Source organism: Carassius auratus, unplaced genomic scaffold, assembly GCF_003368295.1.
Source record: "Carassius auratus strain Wakin unplaced genomic scaffold, ASM336829v1 scaf_tig00003559, whole genome shotgun sequence".
Classification (NCBI taxonomy): domain Eukaryota; kingdom Metazoa; phylum Chordata; class Actinopteri; order Cypriniformes; family Cyprinidae; genus Carassius; species Carassius auratus.
Genome location: NW_020523529.1, coordinates 24,968 through 50,507, shown reverse-complemented (window position 1 = coordinate 50,507; position 25,540 = coordinate 24,968). Strand labels below are relative to the sequence as shown.

General features: G+C 37.1%; 1 protein-coding gene across 2 annotated transcripts; it reads right to left on the bottom strand.

Annotated features, from left to right (window-relative positions):
• Positions 1-357: 357 nt before the first annotated feature.
• On the bottom strand, positions 358-25,307 carry LOC113070245 (calcipressin-3-like). 2 transcript variants are annotated; one of them, XM_026243469.1, is made up of 5 exons: positions 25,116-25,307; positions 23,495-23,696; positions 6,521-6,694; positions 5,242-5,413; positions 358-2,533 (listed from the first exon to the last, which is right to left on the bottom strand). In XM_026243469.1, exons 2-5 carry the CDS (start codon positions 23,690-23,692, stop codon positions 2,379-2,381), a joined length of 699 nt encoding a protein of 232 aa, XP_026099254.1. In that variant the 5' UTR covers positions 23,693-23,696; positions 25,116-25,307; the 3' UTR covers positions 358-2,378. The 2 variants fall into 2 exon arrangements, with proteins under 2 accessions (XP_026099254.1, XP_026099255.1); XM_026243470.1 differs by lacking the exons at positions 23,495-23,696; positions 25,116-25,307 and adding an exon at positions 15,313-15,624.
• Positions 25,308-25,540: the final 233 nt, after the last annotated feature.

The following is a 25,540-nucleotide window of genomic DNA, read 5'->3' as shown; positions in this document are numbered from 1 at the left end:
TTCAGAATTGAAGTTTTTGCCCACGCACGACCGATCCTTGAAACACAGATGAAAAGATGAAGAGGGACACACACAACCAATTTAGTAAATATTTTTTTAAGAATCAGTTCTTTATTTATATATTTATATGCCAATGAGAAACAAATAACAATCATATTTACAAAGGCAAGCAAAGAGTCAAAACAGAAAAATAAATAAAAATTCCATACCATACGGGACACAGACATATAACTGTAAATTATTGCTTCGTGTTCACGGGTTCATGAACTACAGTTAAAGTACTAGACAATATCTAGATCCAAACAGAACGGCAACAGTGATAGAACTGACTATCAGTAGACTTCCTTATTAAAAAAAAAAAAGAAAGAAAGAACAAGAACAATCATTTACTGATACAGAGCAACTGCAACAACAGCCTTAAAGACAGTCAAAAATATGAATACAGTATGCTGCCAATGATAGGCTTATCTTACAACTCGGTACAAATTTGCTTCTTGTGTTCATATACTTCACTTCTTCCTTTTGTCTTAAAGGTTAACACACACAAACTCAAAGAGTCCAAAACATTTGTTCATGCTGGTTATCGATAACTCAAAGAGCTTTGTTCACAATGTTTCTCACCCCTGTATTGACTGAAACACAACAGGATGAAACAGGCAAGAGAAAAGCGCTGCATTCAGAGTTAGATACGAACGGGAAAGACTGCATCTATGGAAAAGTCACAGCATGCAGAAGTACAAAAAAAAAGTTGTTTTGAGTAAGTTATTTGCTAACGGAGACCTTCGTCACTGAAGAACTGGCTTTTAAACCAAAACACTTGAAATCTTTTTTTCACATGTAAGCGAGGGAACAAGGCAATTTATAAAGTCACTTGAATTTCACAGTTATTGTTTGCATTACTTCTTTTTCATTGCATTTCAAAATATGACTGAATATCACTCAATGTTTAACTGAATTGTCTTTCTTTCTCCTTTTTTTTTATTATTTTTTGAGGCTAATTTAACCACCATCTTAATAAGCCTCTACGCAATCCTCAATCTGATCGGTCAATCGTGACATTCTGCTTCACTGACTGTACATTAAACAAATATCTTAAAATGACATTTTCATCCATCCATTTCCATCTATGTTTTCCTTTTTGGTATGAATTAACACAGTGGAGGTTAATAAACTGGAAGAAAAGTTGAAAAAAATGATGAGACAAAAGAGCTAGGATACATCCACAGAAGAAAGTCGCACAGGTTTGGAGTAAATGATGAGAGACCTTTCATTTTCAGTGGACTATCCCTTAATATTATTTGATCTGTCATTGCAAAACGCACAACTCAAAAATGAACAATGATATGACAGTATCATTATCAGTACTCTGGGTCTCCGTTCGAAACTTGAGCATGTCAATTTATATTCAATAAATGTATGAATATATGAAAAACACAGAATCTCGTCAGTGATAAACAATACAAGTGGTACAGAATCACGGTCGGCAAACAGAGATGGTGTTAAACTAAGACCCAAATTGTTTATCTGGCCTGCAAGTAAATGATGTGCTATAAAAAAATATACAAAATATCGAACTTTACACCTATTTCTTCGCTTTCAAAGGCCAATCACTCTGACAGACAGCGATCAGATATGCTTAAAGTTGCTTTAACATAGAGTATAAAATACGCCAGTCAGCATGCAAAAATGTGTGGTATCAAATACACAGTAAGAATAATACACATCTAACTAAGTAAACACCCTCTCATCATAACCAACGTGACACAAACTCTTCAAATCGACACCTTCAATCTTACCATTTCCATTAAACAACTTGTCATCTCATTCTAGCATGGTATGAACAGGCATAAATACGCACATGGGTCACAACCCCAGCGAGCCGCGCGGCACCTCTGCAGGTGTGCCAACCTGACCGATGTGGAGATGAGACGCGGACAAGGCTGTCGAGAGACAAACAGGAAAAGCAGAATGGGTCTGCTTCCTTTTTTTTAAAGCGCAATTTTCACTGATGATCAATCAAAGTGACAAACAGTAACAAAGTTTACATGTAACCTACTTCTACGACTGTTAAATACAATTACTGCTCTTCAATGCTTCAGTACAAAGACTCTAAATGAGGGAATGAAAGCGCTATGATTGTGAGAGGGGGGTTGCAAGCTCATTGCCCCCTGGCTGTCCCGTGAGGCAGCAGTGAGCCAGTGTGTTCAGTCCAGGAGAACAGTTCAGAACAGCACACGTCACCTGTGCACGGAGCACCCCTCCACATCCATCCCATTCTTAGTTCAGCTTTTTTTGTAATTGAAATAAAGCGTGCCTTTCCCTGGATGAGAGAAAGAGACTCAGAGAGAGAGAAAAACGTGTGAAGTGTGCCAAAGGTTTTAGTTGTAGACTTTCGGGGGACCGTCGGGGCGTCTGGTCTGGACAATCTTGGCTTTTGGTCGAGCTTCTTCCTCTTCCTCAGTATCGCTCTCACACACGTGGACCACCACGCTAGGAGTGGACTCTGTACCCGCATGCAGCTCGTACTTCTCACCTACAGAGACAGATGAAAGATCAACACCTTTTGAAATTAATGGACATACTTAAAGTTAATTTCAGAAATCAAGCCTTCGTCCCCATGTCCTCAATTTAGCTATGAACTTCTTCGTCATTGAAGAAAGCCATTCTGTGGGCAGGACATTTTTAACTTTCATGAAAAGTCTAGTACAAATACATTCCCGGACATTCTACAGCCGTCATGTTTGCATTGTCTATTGAACCAAATGTTGACCTATGGTATACTGTTAAAGAAGAACTTCCCAAGAACAAGGGAGGAAAAACTTTCTTTGCATGGCTTGGACAAATTGTCGAGCTAATGTAAATTATGAGGTAAATTAAACCCTAAAACCATAGGTCCCTATAAATTAACAAAATGGTCTGTGATTAATAATAATAATAATTTGGCGTAAACAACAATTAGCATATTTGTTATAGTGCAAACAGCAGCGTTTTATTTAGGATTTTCTGCTATTTATTTTACTTATTGCAAATAGTGCCAATTATCTGCACCTCAGTACTATAGTATATTATAAAACAGTATGCAATGATAAATTAGAGTGCAAATTAGTATTTTAATTCAAATTATTAAATGGATTCCACCTTATTGGGACAATAAAGACCTCCCTACACCTACCCTTACCCTATCCAATACTAGTTTTCATTGAAAATAAATGCTTTTCTGATGTGATCTGAAATTTTAAAGGGAGAAAAAAAGTTCACCAAAAGGTGGATTCGAATCTGGGTCGATCGAGTCAAAATGAGTACAAAACACGTTTTACCATCTGGCTCTAACAACAGTTTACTGTTGTGTGTAATACTGGGACATTGGTGGGTGGAGTTAGTGTAAATAGCCTCTGCCAACAAGGTGGGCTATTTGTACTAAGTGTAAATAGACACTTCGTAATAATAATGCTATACAAAATTATTTTTGCCTCTAGCTCAACACACAGTTCTTCTAAGACTAGGCTATCTATCTATCCATCCATCCATCCATCCATCTATCCTTATTATAATCATCATCAACATTAATGACAACAACATCAACAACAACAATATAGCCTTAGAAAAGCAGCCTGTTTGATTAGTGGCAAATATATATATTAGTGCTGGGCAACGATTAAATAAATTTTTAATCGCATTATTGTCAGCGATGAATCGCATTGTTATGCACTTTTTTCATTTAAAAGTAGGCCTACTGCTAAACGAACAAAAGTGTAATACCATTTGGTTTGCAAACACTTTGAACAAATAAGGTGCTTTTTCCAGCATTGTTCCCTTTACATAGTAGCAGTTAAAATATTTATTGTAGCCTCAACTTATAACATTAATTAAATTAAATTAAATATAAAACAAGCCAACTGAATAAGAGTATTATGTAATATCATGTAGAATTAAAATGAGAAAAATCCATTTATGAAGAATGGAGCCCAAAACATTTTGTGTTAGATTGTTTTTGCCAACTTTTCTGCATCTGGTGGACATTTAATAGATAAATGTCCACATAAAGGTCCTCTCACTAACCAATTTTAAGGTTTGAAAGCCATTAAAGATGAAGGAATAGAAGCATCACCATTGAGAACACACAAACACTGAGAAACAGAATGAGGGTTCCTATAGTAACGAGCCAACCAATAAGAGATGAGAAAAGGTTTTCTGGCAGGAAGTCAGTGTTCTTGTTTTTGTGACATATCAGGACACGACTCAGTATAATGACATGGGTATGACACAGGTATTACAAGGAGAGGGTGACTTATGAGGACATAACCCATGTCCCCATTTTTCAAAACGCTTATAAATCATACAGAATTAGTTTTTTTGAGAAAGTAAAAATGCACAAAGTTTCCTGTGAGGGTAAGGGTTAGGTGTAGGGTTGGTGTAGGGCCATAGAATATACAGTTTGTACAGTATAAAAACCATTACCCTATGGGATGTCCCCACTTTTCACAAAAACAAAGGTGTATGTGTGTGTGTGTATGTGTGTTTGTGTGTGCGTGTGTGTTGTGATATGTACCAGCAGGGGGCGCAGACACAGCACACATGAAGAGGAACATCTAAAACTGTTTAAAGTTCAATTTCTGTTTACAGTAGCAAATTTACATTTCAGTTTCAAACCACAATATCTGATCACCAACCACACATTAAAACATTAGTTTATAACATATTTTGATTTCTACAATACAGCCTCCTTGTAATATAATTTTAGCCTTCTAGACATTTTAATTCATAATACAGTAGAGGGATATCAGGAGATGGTGAAAAAGACCGTATCTGGAAATGTGGCACCAAAAATTATTTGAATACTAAAGTTACATTAAAAAATGTATCTGCCATTGAATTTGATCAGGGGTTGTCAACATTTTCCAATTCGGGGACCCCCATGTATGCTTCATCTTCTCAGTAACACTGACTGTATAATAACTTTCATGAAATCATGATAAACATTAAATACAACTAGTGCTGGCCTACACTACCGATCAAAACGAAAGTAAGGTTGATTCTTTTGGGTCACTTAATCTTTCTACAGAAGTTTGCAAGTGTTTTTATCCACTTTTGGTGTGAAAATCAGTGTTTGAGACAGTGAAGACACACATTTGGTTCAGATGGTTACACACACTTAAACTCAGCACAGCTTGTTTGTATGTGTGTGAGTAAGTGGCATATGCTTGCATGCTCACTCTGTGTGTGTGTGTCTGTGTTTTGTACCTGGTCCCAGTTTGGCCACAGCACACAGCAGGTCGTAGTTGATCACAGGTGTGGCATCTTCATTCTGGCTCCATCCCACAGGTGGGGACGCAGGTGGAGAGATGAGGAACTGCTTGACAGGTTGAGGTGGGGCAAGAAATGTCTTGTCCACGTCTTCCCCTGAATTCTGCACCTGTGGTCAGAGAGAAAAAAGTCAGGGTGATAAAGCGAAAAACCAGACCAAACAGTACAAGAAACAGTAAAAGAAATAAGACATCCTCTTAACTAAATATAGCACAGTTAAGGCCCAGATCTCATTGATTTGAAGGAATACTCTCACCATAGTTACTTCTCTCTGAAGGAAACAGGCAATTATTTTACTATTCAAAAGACAAAAGGTGTCCTAGATCATATCCGCACTCCTACACAGCAGCACACGAATACACAGAATCATTGTGAGGATTGCGTCCACACTTTCTGCTCTGAATAAAACACGTGGAGCACATTTCCAACATAATGATTCTAGAAATATAACCGTGTCTGTCTGATTTCACATAATTAATAGCAATGTATGTGTGTGTGTGTGTTACTGTGCTGAGAACTGTGTGTTCTCTCCAGTTGAAAGACCTCTTTAGAGGAGAAACGAAGAACTAAACTCTCCTCTTCTCTCATCTAACGTTACGCTGAGAGTCATAAGATCTCAGCTCTTAAGAAATTCTGCAAAAAAATTTTTTTTTTTATATAAATGTTGTTATATTGAACATTCTATTCTTCAAAGAATCTCGAAAAATATTACTCCACAAAAAATATTTACAGCACTCAAAACTGATCATAAGAAATGATTCTTGATCATCAAATCAGAATATTAGTAATTTAAAAGCATATTGTAATTTCTGAAGGATCATGTGACACTGAAGACTGCAGTAATGGCTGCTGAAAATTCAGCTTTGCCATCACAGGAATAAATTACCATTTAAAATATATTAATATATAAATTGTAATACTATTTCACAATATCACTGTTCCTTTTGTATTTTTGATTAAAATAAATTTAACCTTAAAATAAAACTTCTTTCCAAAAACACTTAAAAAATCTTAGCGGCACCAAACTTTTGAGCAGAATAGTTTTTTGAACTATATCTTTATAGTTTTTGAACATAGTTCACAAGTCACATGGAATAATTTTCTGACGTTCATTTGTGCTGTTTTGGAGTTGCAAACAGCTCCTGTATACACGTCATTTCTGGAAGGACTATCCCTTTAATGAAGAATGAAACATAATAAAGATTAAAGCACTGACCTGTGCGAAGTACAGTTTTAGTTTGGTGCCATTGAAATCGGATTCATGGAGCTCGATGCGTGCGCGTGCAGCCGCCTCTGGAGTACTGAAGCTGATCCTAACTCTCCTGAAACTCTTGAACATCTGGAAGGACGTCTGATCATCATAGATCCTGAACAGAGCCTCAAACCGCTCCTGAAGAGAATCACAAACAAAACACAATACATAATTGCTTCAGTTTTCTGATGTCTACTGTAAACTTTAGCCGTGTGTAATTTCACCATTCTGCTGATGTTTTTAGCATTTGTGTTATTATGAAACTACTAACACCATGCTCTCGTGTCTCGTGTGAAGAAAAGTACAGGACACTTCATAGTTTTGAACAGAAGGGAGCAGGTGAAATATGAAGAGTGACCTTTATTCTGCTGATGGAGCAAGTAAAGAGAGAACAGTGACAGGAAGAAAATAAAGCAAATGGTTCATTCAAGGACACTAAAACAACTTCTAGATTTACCCCACACAATACTGATGTGATTAGGCTCATTAACTGTTAAGATTTAAAGGTGTTGTTTTATATGTTTTGATATAAATTAAGTCTGCAGCTACTGTGCCAAAAAATTCAACATTTAAACTGATACCACAAAACAAAACATTCAAAGTAGAACAACCGATGATGTATACTTTCTCTTTTTGCTTTATCCCTCTGAATAAAACTATAATTTGAATAAATGTAATGTTTAAAATTATAAGAATAATAATAATTTTTGCTGTCCATATGCAGCTTGTTTGCGTTTGCATTTGAGTCTTACTGTTTCCACACATACAGAAGGTTTGTTTTGAACTCAGACACGGTGTAACAAGAGGGGATGTGCCAATCACTAATTCATGTGTTTCCTGCAAGCGGTGTAGACTTACACACTACCCAGGTGGAAGGAGTGGACATCCGCCTTCATGAAACGCCAGCTCTTTGTGTGTGTACAGGAGAGCGTGTGTGGCATGTAAAATCAACACCAGCTAAAATCACCAGGATTTTATAATGCTAAAATTGCCATGCTGTTCACGAGCAAATCTCAGCTGATTAAGCTCGTCAATCTGCATAAAATGCATAAACAAGTGAAACTTGTTATTCATGGATATTTCATTGGTTCAACTGGCGAAGCAGGCAGAATATACGGTGTATGGACTAATTTTATTGTGTTCTTTTTTTAACCTTTTAGAGCTTGACAGCACCATGTCACAAAAAATTCCAGTATACAGGTTTGGAACGACATGAGGGTGAATAAATTATTTCATTTCTGGATGACCTATTCCTTTAATGAAAAATGAAACAAATTAAAGATTAACACACTGACCTGTGCAAAGAAGTTTTAGTTTAGTGAAGCTGAAATCAGATTCGTTGAGACACACATCATACTGACCTGCTTCTACATTAAATTAACTGTAAAATATGAATGCATACATGCATAAATAAATTTGAAATAAACAAAATAAATCAAATTAAAATAAATACTGATAAAAGTGCATAATATAAGTAATTGGACAGAATTTTTATAAGGAGACTTTTCTTTTCATGCTATGGTTGACATTAAAATTACATACTACTTTGACAAAAGAAATAAAATAAAAAAACACCAAGAGATAAATTTAAATGTATAGTAAGAACAATGGATAATAATTTTGAGCTTTACAAAAGATTACATTTAACAGTATTAATTATTTAGATTTAATTACTAATTAAATAACTACTGTTTTAAAGATTTCATTTATTTTATGGTTTATGGTATTGATATGTTGTGCAACCCTAATGCAATTTCTTTAAGAAATTATATTATATAGATATATGATTGTATCTATTATGATGGCCCAGCATCAAAAAAGGAGAGCCGATGTTTTCTCTCTCAGTGTGTTGCTGGACAGACACTGCAGGGAAACTTCAAAGATCACATCAGCATCCAGTAAACAAAAGCTTGTTTATGTTTATGTTTAATCCGATACCAACATTTCACAAGCAGGAAACAGGCCCATTTTCAAAGCAGGACTGCAGATAATTATTCAGGACACTGGTGTGATGTAAGGACTATGTAACTCTGTTATGCAACACCACAGGTGTGTGTGTGTGTGTGTGTGTGTGTGTGTGTGTTGGCTCACTTCACACCTCTGCCAATCACATGTATTATACACCTTTTACCTGCCTGGAAAACATCAGCAGGTGGTGACACATGAGATCACTGTGGTCAGCTTTAATGGAGAGCAGAGAGAAATATTTACAACTGATGGAAAACTGCAATCTGGTAAAAAAAACAAAAAAACTTGCAGATGTTCACTACTAAACGGAGTAGAAAAAGCAAGTGTTACATATTAAAAAAGTTCTTCATTAGGCTGATTACATGATGTGTTATTATTTTTTATTGCTTTATTAAAATAACCATCTAATTAAATTTATTAATTTAGCTTATTTATTTCAATGCAACCAAGTGAAAGCAAAACAAAAACTTCATAGTTCACACTATCCTGTAGACATATTTGATGAAAAGTTTGGAGAGGCTTCTGTTCCTCTGTGTGAAAAACTGTAATGCAGCTGACGTGTATTGTCCGATGTACCAATGAGTTCAGTCCTATTTTTATAATTATCAAAAACATTCTAAATATGTATAAAAAAATTGTACTCAAGTATATTTTTCTAAACAGAGGCAGCATTTCAATTTTCAGCCAAACAGCTTTTTTTTTATATAAATCCATGTTTTCCATACTGTTTTACATTGAATGAACAAGAATAATTATATTTTCACTTATATAGTAGCACATAATGATAAACAGCAACATTTTTATAAAGATGTTAATATAAATACTAGTTAAGAGACCATATACTGTATTTGCAATTTGTAAATATCATCAGATAAACTATTGTGAATATATCATGCGTGTTTGAACACCAGCCCCATACACTACATGGCTCATGACTCATACTTATCCTCTTGTCCTCATACTTGTCCTCATTTCTGTCTCCTCAGAAAGTGACTTTAGGACAAGCTCCATACATGTACTTAATACAGAAAGCCATTAAAAGCAAGTATGACCCAATAATCTGGGGCATATGGTGGACTGGGACACTAGCATGATTTTGTGCTGAGAATAGTACCATAAATAATTTAGAAGATTAATCCGTTAAACGAGTGGGTGATGTTTTTAATTACCCTGCTGATGTTACACAACCCTGACGACTAGCCGCCAATCAAAAAGCCCTTGGGTGATACAGACTGGAGCTGATTCAAAGAAACACTGTATTAGAACTACAAATTCCTAAATACAGGCAGCAACATATTCACTCAAAAAACATAGTTTGACTCGACAGACGCACAAATTTTATTACATGTCCCCATAAAAACTACATCGCATCTGGTTTCCTGTAATTCAGTTGCTCATTGTTCGGCCTGTCAGTAAATAATGAGTGAACTTTTGCTGCCTTAAGTCTTTGTCCAAAACAGAGTCTGGAAACAGGAGGACCAACCCAGAACACAAAATCTAAATGTTATCATAATGTCACACACGAGTCATTCATCCAAGCAGCCGAGGTGCCAACTCGCCAGGCACGAAACGGTTTTGTACAAAAGAAGCTGATCCCTGACCTTCTGTGAAAGGAAATCTCTTTAAGTGGCAGAAGCAATTCATCACAACTACCGTAAATGCAGAGGGCACTGTTTTTCCGCAGTGTTATCAGCACAGAGTTAAACAACAACAACAAAAGCTGTCATCCTGATTGGCTCTGGTGGAATTGGTGCCATCGCTCAGGTCTGTTGTGGTTTTTATACTAGAATCAATGGAAGGGAACAAATTCAATTGACAGACCTGATGAAAAAGCCCCGGGGGATTTTCCAGAGCTCAGAGATGGGCGGAGTGATATCCATCCCAGAATTCCATGCCGTTATGGGAATTTTGTAATTCTGGAAAAGCCTCTTTTGACTAAGCCGACTGATTTCTTAGTAAGTTCAGTGCAGTTCTTCAATATGGAATTCAATCAATATATTTTATAGAAAGGTACCTGATAGGGGTTCTCTGACATGAAAAGATTGTCTTTCCCTTATTTTTGGGGTGATCCTCCTTGTGCTGCCAAAACAGAACTGACATGCCAATTAATGGACAATTAACGGACTCTACAAGACCCTTGAAGATGTCTTGGTCTTGTGGTATATGACATTAACAGCAGTTCTTTCATGTACTTAAAGGGATACAGTGGTTCACCCAAAAATGAAAATTCTGTCATTAATTACTCACCCTCATTTCGTTCCAAACCTGAAAGACCTTTGTTCATCTGCAGAACATAAATTAAAATATTTAGATGAAATCCGAGAGCTTTCTGACAAGACAGTAACGCAACTGAAATGTTCCCAAGTACAGAAAGGTAGTAAGGACATCGTTAAAATATTCCATGTGACATCAGTAGTTCAACCGTAATTTTAGAAAGCTACGAGGATACATTTGTGAGCAAAGAAATAAAAAATAATGACTTTATTCAACAATTCTTCTCTTCCACGTAACCACGCTCCACCATTATCTGTATGTGCAGATTTCTCAGATTTCATCAAAAATATCTTACTTTGTGTTCTGAAGACAAACCAAGGTATTACAGTTTTGGAACAACATGAGGGTTAGTAATTAATAAGAGAAGTTTTTTGGGTAAACTATCCTTTTAAACTGGGAGGTTGAGCCGCCATGGATTGGAATGGTTGGTCCAGCACATCCCATAGATTCTCAATCAGCTTCTGAAGAATTTTGAGATCAGGACAATACCTTGAACTATTCATCAGGTTTCTTTAAACCATCCTGAAAGAGGCTACTGCCATACCATTGTAATAAACGGTGTACCTAGTCTGCGATGAAAGTAGAGGTAGGTGAGGTAGGTAGCTTGTGTCAAACCGACGTCCACATGAATGGCCAGAAACAGGGACTCTCATTAGAACCTTGCCCAGATCATCACAATCCCTCCACCAGCTTGCCATCTTCCTGTAGTGTAACCTGGTGCCATTACATCCATGTATACACAATGTAAAAGAAAAGGGGATTCATCAGACCAAACATTCTTCTTCCAGTTCGATTGCTTGTGTGCCCATTCTATGAGCTTTTGGCTGTGGACAGAGGCACCTTCACAGGCCACCTTCATCATTAAAAGTGTCTCCATAGACCTTGTACTATCAATGATCCATACACATGCTGTAACCAATCTGCAGTTTATCCCTCTTTGGACCACAGTTGGTGGGTTCTCACAAATGCTGACCAGGAACATCTTACAACCCTCACTGTTTCAAAGATGCTAAAATGCATTTTAATATAACAATTTTATCTAAAGAATGTATTATATTTATAAAATGTAATATTTTCACAGTATTTTTTATATAAATATATAAAAAATACTGTGAAAATATTATTACATATTATAAATGTTATTAATTTTATATTACATATTATACAATTTGTATTAATTTTATATAAAAATACATTTTAAATGTAATTTCTTCCTTTGATGACAAAGCTGAACTTTAAGCAGCCACTACTCTAGACTTAAGTGTCACATAATCCTTTGACAAAATCATTTTAAAACGCTGATTTGGTTTCTTATTTTTGAAGTTGACAACAGTTTTTCCAGGTTTACTGATGAATATTACATTCAAAAGAACAGCATTTACTTGAAATATATATAGTTTTTGTAAAATTGTAAATGTTTTTAAAATGTCCGGATATCCTGATCCAAGCAACACAACACTGGTACAAGTTATGTGCCACCCATTCTCTGACCACAAAGTTACATAATTCGGTGTGGTTGTCACATCAGTAGATGTTTATTCCTGGCTCTATCATCCGCAAGCACTGAGGATTCAGGAAGGTTGTTTGATGTGCTAGGACTAGAATGTGCCGGCTGTGTCGGCTGGTAACCTGACCCACAGGAAAACAGACACAAGTGGGTGGCCAGCAGCCTTTTGTCTAACGTCATTATTACCTACGTGTGCCTTTAAACTTTCAGAGTGACATCTGAGCTCTGCCTATGCTCTTGGGTTACAGATATATCTAACCTCCCTCCTCATCCATCTTTCTGTTTCATCCATCCATCTAAGAGTGAGAGAGAGACATACAGTCCTAGCATGGCTGTTGCAGGGCTGTATCTCAGGCTGCAGGCTTCAGCCTCCCCACCTGCCAAAGCTCAGATCCTGTTACCTACCTGAGTAGAAACTGATCCAGGTATACCTCCGTCCTATGCTACCTTCCATTTAACTGTCACTCACTGTGCTAGCTAATGTGCCATTTGTTGTGACATCCACTCTAGACAGAGATATCTGCAGTGTCGATTAATCAGCGATTTATTCTGCATGAATACTGGTACATTTTTGGAGGGTCAAACATGACATGTCACATCTTGAATTAACCTTGCCTTATAAAATTATAAAAAAGTCAAATGATCTGGTAGACAGACCTTGATATAAACATATTGACCTTGTTTTATGTTTTTACTGCATGTTGTCAATTTGGTAGACAAAAGTTTTTCAAATATGTTAACTGTTTTAACTGTTTTGCTGTTTCTTTCTAGACACACACACACACACACACACACACACACATACAATTATGCCAAGCTGAAAAGGCTTATCAACTAAAAGACTGACCGTCACTAACTGTTATTTGACTTTCTTGCAAAAGGATTTACAGCAATCTAATAGTAAGAAAGGTCTATCATGTTTTGCTCAAAGGCAAGCAGAGTAGTCCTGTGTCACTTCCACTTGGGACGAAACCTAGATCACTGACCATCATGCAATCACCATTCAACGACAAACAGATCAATTTAAAAGCCAGTAACAAATAAAGTGCACTGAAAGGTGGCAAGATCTGACAGCTGCCATGGACATTCATGCCTGATGGACATTCACTCCTTCCTAAGACACAAACACACCAATGTGTTTACGGCCTCAACAAACATGCCACCAATGTGTTAACCATTTAGAGGGGATGTGCATGTGTGTGCTTATGCGTGAATGTTGAGAGTCCTGCCCATAACCTTCAGATTGAATGTGCTGATGTCTGCATATTTTCCATAGCACATCATTTTCCATTGAACACGCATGCATAGGCCACACCTGTTCCAGTGAGCACGCTCAGATCCCAGTTGCTCCACTAATAAGACTGACAAATGTTGATGAAAGGTTATCAGACTATGTGAACCTATCCATCATAATATCTCATGTTAACGCAACATGTTCCCAATCAGAAAATAATTTCTAATTCCTTTAGAATTTTTCCATTAATGAAAATAATGAAAACAGTCAAAACTTCAGATGACTCATAATGCACTGCCTTGATTTATTTACATAAACACACACATCTAGTGAATTTTTCAATGCTCCTGTGCAGCGAGAAAATCAGAGCAGAGAGTAAATGAATAAACCCTTAAGCGGCGGATAAAAGAGAAAAAGTAAAAAAACAAAACCAAGCTGTTGTGCAGAGATCAGTGTAATCAGTGACTGTTGCCCACGTGCTGCATCTTATAATCTCCTGTGTCCTCAAAACGAGCCAAAAACCCAGATTAGAAGCAATACACACACATACTGAAATTTTCAGACAATCTTTCTTTCTGACTTTCTTCATAAATCTTAAGTTGTCGTTCTTTTACTCCTGTTGTTTCTCAGTCAGGGCAGGACACTGCAGTCTGCAGCAGCATAGAAACACCTGTCTGTCTGTCTGAATGCCTGCCTCTCTATTTGCAGTTTACGGCACAGAAACACTGACCAAACAAGGAGACAACATAAACTACATTGACACTTTAACACCACATGCTTAATGGCACTTCTTTCTTTTAATTTCAGTATCAAATTTTTCTTGTGAACCTCATTTGAGCAACTGTCAAAGACACATGCATGTTCATGCAAAAACGTGCATATTTGTTAGCTTGTTTAAGTGAGGCAAATGTTTAAAGGTGTAACAGAAAAATATATAATTCTAAATATTAAATCTACGAATCCTGACATAAAAATGCATCTGTGCATTTTCAGCGCTGCACACTGCAGAAAACTGCAATGGCTCATGCCAGAATGCATGTGTGTAAGTGTGTGTGCCCTACTTCTGGACTAATTCTAAATGAGGAATCCTAACAAATACTCAATGCTATTTAAAATAAAGCGCCATTACCAATTACAAGCCAAAGTAAGCTTTATCATCGATTATCGCAGTATAATAGGTGAATACGTGCAGTTCTACCTGACTTACCTGGAAAAGGCAAAGGTAAGCATGTGTATGCAGGAGCAACTGCATCTACAGCAGATCTCAGCTGATTATAAAAGAATGGTTTGTTTTTTAAGGGACTAGATCACACACAAAAAATTAAAAGGCAAATGTCAGTAAGTTAATTATGCTAACTTGGCTCTACAGAAATAAAAAGAAGGGGCGGGAACAACATGAAGGTGAGTAAATGATAACAGAAGTGTCATTTATGGTTTGAACTATGCCTTAATGTAATGCGACTTAAGTGTGAACACCAGCTGCATCATCCCATACAAACGGGTGGAGCAGCCCGTCTGGAGCTGCTCCGCATCGAGGTTGTTCAGAGCATTGACGCCATCGGTGCGCATGCAGCAGAATGTTAATGTGAACTGCGGATTCATTGAGAAAATTCCAGCTATGAGAAACAATGGACTGGCGGCGTGCAACGTCACGCAGACCGCGCGCATGCAGTTAAAGTGCTCCTCGCGCACAGACACAGACCGTTCATAAACACAGCATGCACTTACTATTTTTTTCCTATTTTAATTAGTTTATAGATAAACTTGCAGTACCTGCATTTTGTCCGACGTAAACACCTCCGTGTCTACATCGCAGGCGATGAGCGTCAACATCTCCAATTTCATGTTTATCGATGGCATGCCCTCTTTTGCAGCTTTTAAACAGATAAAGAAATTTGGTCTTTTATTACCTACGCTTATTTTCTTACTCGTTAGTCTTCTTTCTGTATCTGTGCGCCTCTCTGAGACTGAAAGTCTTTTGTGTGTTGGTGAGGTGACTGACTCAAACTCTCTGGCTGTCTCTGACTGAGATGCTGCTCTGTGAGCGCTTGAAGGCTGCTCAGGTTCATCCGTACTGACCAATCAGAGCGCTCAGCCGCCACATTGACGTCACCGCCTTCTTCGTTTGATTGTCTTCTGATGTGCACGCGCTCCTGAGAAGTGAACGCAGAACACCGCAGAACGGTTCGGTTTTGCCAACAAACGATGCCGTCATTGTTGTCCTGCTCCTCTGATTAACTAACAGTATACGAAACAGTTCCAGGTGACAGCTAAACTTGTAGTAAAAGAGGGGAAACATATGTCATAAATTCCTAATTTATAAAATGACATCAGAATACTGACAGAATGACCACAGACCTTAAATAAATAAATAAAAATGTGAATTACAGGTGGGGAACTGATACACCTATTTACAGCATTATCTCTTCCGGAATTCAAAACAAAAGTTTGGGGAGTCTTGAAAATTTTACATCAGTAAACTCTATGTAGGTTACAGTGTGATAATATATATATATAATAGTCTTTTAAAGTTTTAAGTTACCACAGACGTAAGTTTTGTTCATATGCTTGTGAACAAAAGTCACATCCTTTGAGAGGGAACAATCACAACAGTGTGCCTGCTGGATAATTATGCTAAGAAAATGCAAACTTAAGTTGTGTCATAAAAGAGCAATTTCAATGTACTTTTTTAAATAGGATTTTATATCACAATAAAGGTGTGTGCACGCACCGTGTGCCTCATACTAGTATTCCCTCAGCTTGTGGAAAAGCTATTTGTGAATAACTTTGATTCATATATATATTTTATAGGTATCTAAAACAAACAAAATAATTATTTATGTTTAAAACCGATTTTATAGGTATTCTTTCATTACTACAGTTAATTAAAAATACCTTTTCGTCCAATAAGCTGTTTCCAATGGACTATCCACTTTAAAAAAGCCAGTAAAAATAAGGCCCAGTGTATGTTTTCTGAATTCATTTTTGACATTGCACACTGAAATGAATGACCAATAAAATGACCAGTAAAATTACCAGTAGTTTTTTTACTGACTTTTTTTCTACAGTGTCCCCTTTAAATTTGTGCACCACAAATTGCATTCAGACACAAAGCACTATTTCAAACATTGTTATTATTCAATCACACCAATCAAAATAAAGCTCTCTCATGCTTGTTTTTCAAACAAAACGTGATGAAAGTACAGTGAAGGATAATACTGCATGACAATCTGTGCAAGAGACAATGCTTAACAGGGTCAGTCTCGTTACACACAGACACACATGGACACAGCACTGCAGAGACACTGCACCATCATCATGACTTACAAATGTGCATGTGTAAAGACTGCCAGTCTACCTCGTTCATGTACGTACCATGCCGTACCAGCCCCTGGCACCACTGCAGCTATCACAAACTAGGGCAAGCTATTTATATCACGAAGAGAAGAATGAGAGAGAGACATTCAGAGAGACATGACAGAGAGAGAGAGAGAGTTCAGGTGCAGGAGAGTGCAGGCAACTATAGGAGTAGAAGGTGATGCAGCAGATACGGGATGCAGAAGAGACAGAGAAGTCGCAAGTCAGTAAGTTAATATAACAGACAAGCTGAGATATCAAGTGAAAAAAGATAATTGAAAATAAATAATAAAATAATAAAACAAAACGTGGAAAATAAAGGTAAAAAAAATTAGTTACAGATAGTATTTCCAGTACACTGCAGAGGTAAGCTATTGTGCATTTCTAGCAAGTTAGATGTATTGCAGTTTCTATGGAGTTCCCTGTGGAACTTGTTTATACACAACACCAAAATGTCACCTATGTAAATGAGCCACATCCTGTCCTGAATAATAACAGCATAATATTCTCATTATCCTCTTCGCAATTCTTTTTCATCCACGGGTCAGCAGCAGGTCTATGGAAATGAGTACTACAGCACTGCACTGAAATGAGCAATGCAGTATATCTATTTATGACCTTATTATATAATAAATAATGTGTGGATGTGTCATTTAAGGAAGTGGCTTTGCTTCAGGACCCAGATTTTACATTGGACATCAAGTGCTGACCCAACACACACACAAAAAAACAGCATATGCTGGTTAGGTGTGTTTTTAAGGCATTGCACCTGTTCTGAAATGGTTTAAGCTGGTCATGTGCTGGTTTATGCTGCTCCTGACAAGCAGCCATACTTCAAAACATACCTAACCAGCATATGCTGGATTTTTCAACAAAGAACACAGTAGCAAAACTATTTATTGTACAAAAAATATATAATAATAAAAATAAAAAATAAAAAATATATTAAAATCAAAGTGAAGTGCAAATGCCCACCACTAAGTGAAACATGATTAAAAAGGAAATGATAAAGACAACATGCATAACAAAAGCTAAATGCTTTTTCTAACGTGGAACAAACACTGTTTTGAATATTGTATTAGTAGCTGTAGTTAAGTAAGAATCCTGAAACAACTGTATCATTGTCAACCACAAAAAAAAATAAAAAATAAATAAATAAATATATATATATATATAAAGAAGCACTGTTTTCAACATTGATAACGATAAGAAATGTTTCCTGAGGAGCAAATCAGAATGATTTCTGAAGATTCATGTGACACGTGTGTGTCTGCTGCAAATGTAGCCTTGGTATAACATGATTAAATTAACTTTAAAATATATTAAATTAGAAATCAGTTTTTTTAAATTGCAATAATATTTCAGAATATGTTTTTACTGTATTTTATGCAGCCCTGGTGAGCATAAGATAATCTTAAACCCCAGGGTGATTCTGTATGACTGCTGAATGTAAACTATCTTTACGGATCACACATCAAATCCATCATTCCCAACAGCCTGATCTCTTGGGTGAGTTTATAAAGGGACTATTTATAGACTTTAATCTAAAGATACATGGCTGAGCTCCACTGTTTTGATTCCTATCTGAAGAGTCTCGGCACTGGGGCAGGCAGGCAGGACTTTGACCCTGATACAGTTCAGTGAACAGACTGGGGAGGAGGGGTCGAGGCACGTGCCACCAAAGCAGGTCAACAGTTTTAATGAAACAACATCGCCAGGCTGCCAGACGCAACAAAATGAAAGACTTATGAAGTGTGTATTTCTGTGTGTGTGCATGTGTGTGTGAGAGAGCCAAAGGCAAGGAGGGAAAGAGAGCTTCTCTCCTGCAACTCACACAAAGTAAATGAGATTTTCTGAGCTGGGGGGGGGGGGGGTTGGGGGGCTGGGGTTTCTGTGAGAGCTCTAGTTTCTGAAGCAGAAATAAAGGCCAGCTGTTTGCCCACAAAGATGCTCCCAGCTCCACCCAAAGACACAAATCACACTCACTGTATCTCAAGAGTAGAAAGTAAAGAGCATTTTTGTGTTTTTCAAATTGAGAGAGACCTCAGGTTTGCGTACATTCACTTCAGCTGTGTGGTGTTTTGACAGGACAAAAGTGTGGTTTTGAATAGCCATCTCAAGATAAATGTTACAAAGTGATCAAAAAGTCAAAATACCATTTTACTGTCACTCACAGCAGTAAATTGTTAAATAGTAAAGTGTTCCTGTAGCTCAATTGGTAGAGCATTGTGCTATTAAGCGCAAGGTTTGGGGTTCGATTCCCCGGGAACACATGATAGGTAAAAACTGATAGCCTGAATGTTCTTTGAAGTCGCTTTGGATGAAATCATATGCTAAATGCATAAGTTTAATTTAAATTCATGGCTGCTATGGATAACTGCACTCATTAGTACAAGACAAAGCAGTATGCAGGGTCACAGAGTGAAAGGCATTATGGGTAACCTCTAGCCCTCACTGTTTATCCATCTTTTTTACCCTCAGGATAATGACCCAAATATACTATTCAAACACACACACATTGCACCAGCATTCACAGTCATAAAGCACACACACACACACACACACACACACACACACACACACACACACACACACACACAATATCAGAGATGTAAGTCATGCTCTTAATGGTACTGATAGCAAATACTCTGCAATGTTTTCCAAGCCTCAGTTGTACTCATTGACAAGTCATGAATGCATAGTAGCGTGAAGCAATATTACCGGCCGCTGAACTTACAAAGTGGTCATGTCATTAAAAATGTAATTATTCTGGAAAGCAAAAAATAAATTGTGCTATGAAAACACAAATTAAAAAAATGTATGGCTGTGAAAAAACAAAGCTTAATCTACCTGGAAAACTCGTTAAGCACTGTATATGGTTCCTGTTTGGTTTAACTACTTCTTAACATTCTAGAAACACCTCTTTAGATTCTTTAGAGTCTACATTTGTAACCTGTACTAACATTCATAGAATGTAGCAGGGAGGTTTGTGTGGTAACTTAACAGGAATCGAAACAGAATTATGCTAATGGTCATTTTTAAGATTATCTTTATGCTACCTTTTAAAAGTCTGGAGTCACAAAAAGATTTAGAAATGTATAATTTAATTAAAAAATATATATAAGGACCTTAATATTGTAAAAAAATAAAAAAATTGAATGTTCCATTTTTGAAGTTTGGATGTGAACATGAGCTGGAAGCAACCTCCTCACAGGGCAAGATTATGAAAAAATTAATATGAATGAAAAGACAATATACTGTTCACTTATTGTCTTGGGTCAGTAAGACTTTTTAACAGAAATTAATATGTATTAAATTAATTTTAACTGAGAGTCAAGATTTACTGTTCTATTAAAAACTGATAATATTAAACGTTTCTTGAGAAGTAAATTGGGGTAATAAAATGACTTCTGAAGAATCAAGTGACACATACCTGCTGCTAAATATGTAACTTTGCCATCACAGGAATAAATAACATACTAAAAATATATTTAAATACATTTACATTTAATCATTTTGCAGACACTTTTATCCAAAGCGACTTACTATTTGGGAATACATAAAGCAATTCTTAAAGAGACAAAAAGACACAGGAAGTGCTCATGATACCAAGTTTTAGGAATTGTTCAAATAAGAATATGCTAGAAAGAGAAGGAATAAATAAAGATAAATATATATATATATATTTTTTATTTTTTTTTATTTAGGATGAAGTCAAGTGGCATCGAAAGAGATGAGTTTTCAGCGGTCATTTAAAAATTGTCAGGGATTCAGCATTCCGGATAGGGGTGGGTAGATCATTCTACCAGCCAGGAATGGTAAACGAGAATGTTCTGGAAAGTGATTTTGAGCCTCTCTGTGATATTACCATGAGGCATCGCTCACTAGTGGATCCCAGACTTCTGGAGGGGATGTAGATTTGTAGTAGTGATTGGAAGTAGGCAGGTGCTAAGCCTTTCACATGAAAATTATGTAAATACTGTAAATTTATTGTAAATACTGTAGTGTTTTTTTAACCATACGATAGTAAAGTGTATTATACTGTATATATTATAGTATTTACAACACTTTGTTAATGAATGTTACAGCATACTGTAGTATTAACTATAGTGAACTGATAAACTGTAATAAATACTGTAGTATACTTTAGCCAGGTTGAGATGTAGGTGATGCCAAGATGTCTGCCAGGCAGCCTGAGATCTGTGCAGCTACCGTAGGATAATCTGGTTGAAATGAGGGATAGAGCTGTGTGTCATCAGCATAGCAATGGTAGGAGGAGCCATGTGCCTGTATGATGGGACCCAGTGATGTAGTGTATATGGAGAAGAGGAGCGGTCCAAGAACTGATCCCTGAGGAACCCCAGTGATAAGACGATGTGCTTTGTGTACCTTCCCTCCCCAGGCCACCTTGAAAGACCTACCAGTGAGGTAGGATGCAAACCACAAGTGGGATCCCTGTGATGCCCAGTGATGAGAGGGTAGACAGGAGGATCTGATGATTGACAGTGTCTAAAGCAGAAGATAAATCCAGCAAAATAATAACTGATGATTTGGAATCAGCTTTCGCAATCCGCATGGCTTTTGTGACTGACAGGAGCACAGTCTCCGTTGAATGGCCACTTCTGAAACCTGACTGGTTAGTGTCCAGTTTGTTGTTTTGTGAAAGAATCAATGATACCCAGTTGAAAACAACTCATTAGACGGTTTTCGAGAGAAACAGGTCTGTAGCTGTCTATAAGGGAAGTGTTTAATGTAAGGCTTTTTGAGCAGTGGGGTTACCCGAGAAAAGAATACTCAGGTGTGACAGATCTTTTGATTTGCACCATTTTCTCTCTGCTGTCCTGAGTTTGGTTTAAGCTCACAAAGAACATCTGATAACCAGGGGTTAGAAGGAGCAGACCATGCTGGCCTGGAGGAGAGAGGACAAATATCATCTAGACAAGAGGTTAAAGTAGAGCATAAAGTGTCAGTTGCTGCATTCACATCCAGGGAAGAAAGGTGGGTAGGTGAGGCAAGATGGGAGGGTGAAAGGGATTGTAAGTTTCATCTACTAGTATAGGGAGTGTTGGGACACAAGTGTAGCTCAAAATGTAGCTTATATATAATGAATATACGGTCAAAGATATGCAGGGTTTACACCTAAATGTTGTCTGAAATGCAATTACATGTGTAAATGAAGTCAAGTTGGTTGCCCGATTTGTGCATCCCTGCAGTGATAAATCGTTTGAGATCAAATGTAGCAAGGAGTGAATGCAACTCTGTAGCATAAGGCTTGTCCAGATGAATGTTGAAATCGCTAAAGAATAAAAGTGGACCACCATCTTCCGGGAATGAGGACAGCAGCCCACAGAATAGAAAACAGTTATGCTGTTTCAAATTGCAATAATATTTCACATTATTACTGTTTATGTTGTACTTTTGGTCAAATAAATTTAGCCTTGGTAAGCATAAGTGACTAATTTATAAAAAAAACGTTAATTCTTGGATTTTTGGTTTCAGAATCCTGAAATATTAAACTATCTCCACATAAAATGTAGACTGGGCAATTATGCAAGAAGATGTAGGGGGGAAAACATTATTTCTGAAGAAAGTTCAACCAATGAAAGAGAGGTTAACCGAATCTTCCAGAAAACAGGTTCCTGATCACTTTAGTCTGAACTTTACATTTTGTACAGCACATTTCTTGTCACAAAATAACGCTTTGTAAAGAAGCAGTTATTAAAGGAATCGGCTAAACAAACTATAACAAAAATAAAAACCCTGACTAATATTATAAGTGGACCTCAGGAAAAAAAATGAAAGATGCACATAATGAAGAGACCAAGCTGAAAATAAGGAAACATGTTTTAGTTCTAGTGTTGAATGTGTACACGAACAAGATTTTTTTTGCATTTTGTAATACTTTGGATGCTAACACAACATTTACGTATTCAGGTTTAATGTTTTCAGAGAAGCACAAGAGGTTTTCAGAAGGAAGCAGGTACGATCTATTTTCAGCCAGTGACCTGAGTGACTCTGTTGCTCTCTCTCTCTCTCTCTCTCTCTCTCTCTCTGCAGAGAAAAATCACATCTCCGCTTATCTCCTCTACCACAAGGGAAGTAAAAGCTCTTCTCAGTCCCTTCCACTCCTCAGGTAAGAGGTTACAGCTTCAACAGCCAGCAAAAATATTCCATGAATGCTGAGGCAACGCAGTGTGAACATCAGATGTTGTCCTCGGGGCCTTAAAGAGCTGGCTTCAGAATGTAGGTTAAAATGTACTGCTCACAAGGCCTCCATTATCTTTGGACATGCCTGTTTTGGGAAACTAGAGTTTGCTGAAAAAGATGAAGAGACATAGCAAATCACTCAAAGCCTGAGGAACTGAGAGCGTTGTGTGGAAGAGAAAGCCTTTCATCCCACAATGCCTCATCTCGAGCTCAGACAGACCCTTAAATGAATAGTTAATTCAAAAATTAACATTGTTCCAAACCTGTATGAATTTTCTACCATTGGATGGACTGTTTTTGGCCGCACAATATTGTCAGTGAGGTCCAAAACAACAATGACTTTCAAAGTAACAAACACAGAGACTGAGATTTTTTAAATATTAGTTCTTACCCTCTGCCTGTCCTCCTCGAACACAGCCTCATGCACGCTGCAGGCAAACAGAGCTGTAGGTAGATCACTCAAGTCCATCATCTCTTCAGAGTCTTCCTCAGTCTCGCCAAACGCCATCTCTTCTTCATCATCCTCTTCAGGATCACTGCTGTGACCCTCTGAGCTGTTGCTCCACAATGTCCCACCCTCACGCATCATTCCACTGGCCCACCAGAAAACGGCATTAGAACAAATGATCCAATCCAGTTGAAATGTCCAGGCATCTAACTATTTTGCTTTTCAGTATAGACAAAACTGGTGCTCGAAAACTGGTGCTCTTTTTTTAAAATAAAATAAAAAACAAATCTGATTAAATTCACTGTTTCTATAAAGTGGGACAGTTCCAACTTTGCTAGGACAGACTGGCGCTTCTGACTCACAGTCTGAAAGTATATTTTCATATTTAAAGAATTTGCCAATGATGATTCCAATGCCAGTTTTGTGTAGTGTAGAGAAGCGTTTGTTTGTTGTTTGTCGTTTTTCAGATCACGAACGCAGACATGGTTTTATATTTATGCAGTGCCATACGCAATGTAACGTGTCCCCACTGGATGCAACTAATGCCTCGTTTATAATGGGTTTTATTGCTTTTATCGTCGTATCACATTATGGTAAGGGACATAACATTTCTGTCAGACGCTTGAGGCATTCAGCCAATCACAACGCACTGGATAGCTGACCAATCAGCTTATACCTCGCTTTTCAGAACGATGACCTTTGTAAAAATGTATGCATTTCAGAAAGACGGGGCATAGAGGAGCAACAATAATGTACATTATGTGGAAAATAATCTATTGCATTACACCAAAAACACAAAATAATGTTTTTTTTAGCAATGTCATATGACCCCTTTAAATTACACAATTATTCAGTTATGATTCTTTTTTAATTGAACAATTGCAAATAGCAGCTAACTCAGTTTTATGTGGGGTGTGTAGTGTACAGGCATCTTTGGTTTCATCTTTTTGTGTAATTTGGATGGAGAATGTTAATTTTTATTTATTTATATTTTTAGTCACTTATCAAAAGTTGCCAAATACATGTTTTAAACTGCTAAATTTGTTGCTAGGTGCGTTTGGAAGAAAAAGCAAGGGGAGACTGAAAAGTAGCAAAATTTACCAACAAAATTGCCAAGCACACTGTCTGTGAACAGTCTCTTTAACAAAGGAACATATGCTTGAAGTTTCAGCTACTCTCTCGCTGAGTGTTACTGCGCCATCTAGTGGCTGATACACGAGTACAACGTGTGTGCATCAGTAATCTTATTATAAACGAACGTGTCTCTAAAATAGAAAGTGTTGTGTTCGCTAACCTGGAGCGAATGCAAACATGCGGAGTGCTGAATGTATATTCTTGGCGATAAAAAATGAATAATGTACATATAATTAATATTTTCTGGGAGAAAATATCGCTGCTTCATAACAAACCGATTAGCACGCTTAAACTATCAAGATGACATTGGTAACATAATTGTAGTAAACATTTATGTTAGGCTATTAATTCTGCCACTTTTATTTGACGAAAAATGTCAAAGCAAGTCCAAAAGAGTCAAATGTAACGTTAAGTTTTAGAGATGTCTTACCAGTTATCTTTGCAGCTGATTCGAAATCGATGCCGAGGCAAGAGGCCATCCACTTTGAAATCCGAGGAGCAGAAACTTTAATACAATAATGTAATACTGTAAATCTCAACTAGAAATGCGTCTTTTCGTATAAACAGTAAATTCGCTTTATGCTATCAAAACGACGTGACAGTGAGGAATGACCAATGACATTCAGGTTTATCTCATGATCAGCCAATGGGGTTCGAGCTCGTGGAAGATTGACAGCCGTGATTGATGACGTGTGACTGTTCGGTGTATCACATCAGAATGCATTATGGATTATCTTTGACACATTCATTTTGACCATATGCATTGACTAATTTTGAACGTTTATAATAAAAAAAAACTGTCTAACTGAAACATTTAATTGGTTGCAACTGCTATCCTTAATATCAAAATCCCTG

Bases quoted from the DNA above. Each gene is read 5' to 3' on its own strand.
- LOC113070245 (XM_026243469.1), bottom strand. From the start codon at position 23,692: ATGATGCGTGAGGGTGGGACATTGTGGAGCAACAGCTCAGAGGGTCAC. The intron at 5,414-6,520 runs GTCAGTGCTTTA...CTCTGACCACAG, and splicing joins TAAAACTGTACTTCGCACAG to GTGCAGAATTCAGGGGAAGA. The intron at 2,534-5,241 runs GTACAAAACACA...CTGTCTCTGTAG, and splicing joins TGTGGCCAAACTGGGACCAG to GTGAGAAGTACGAGCTGCAT.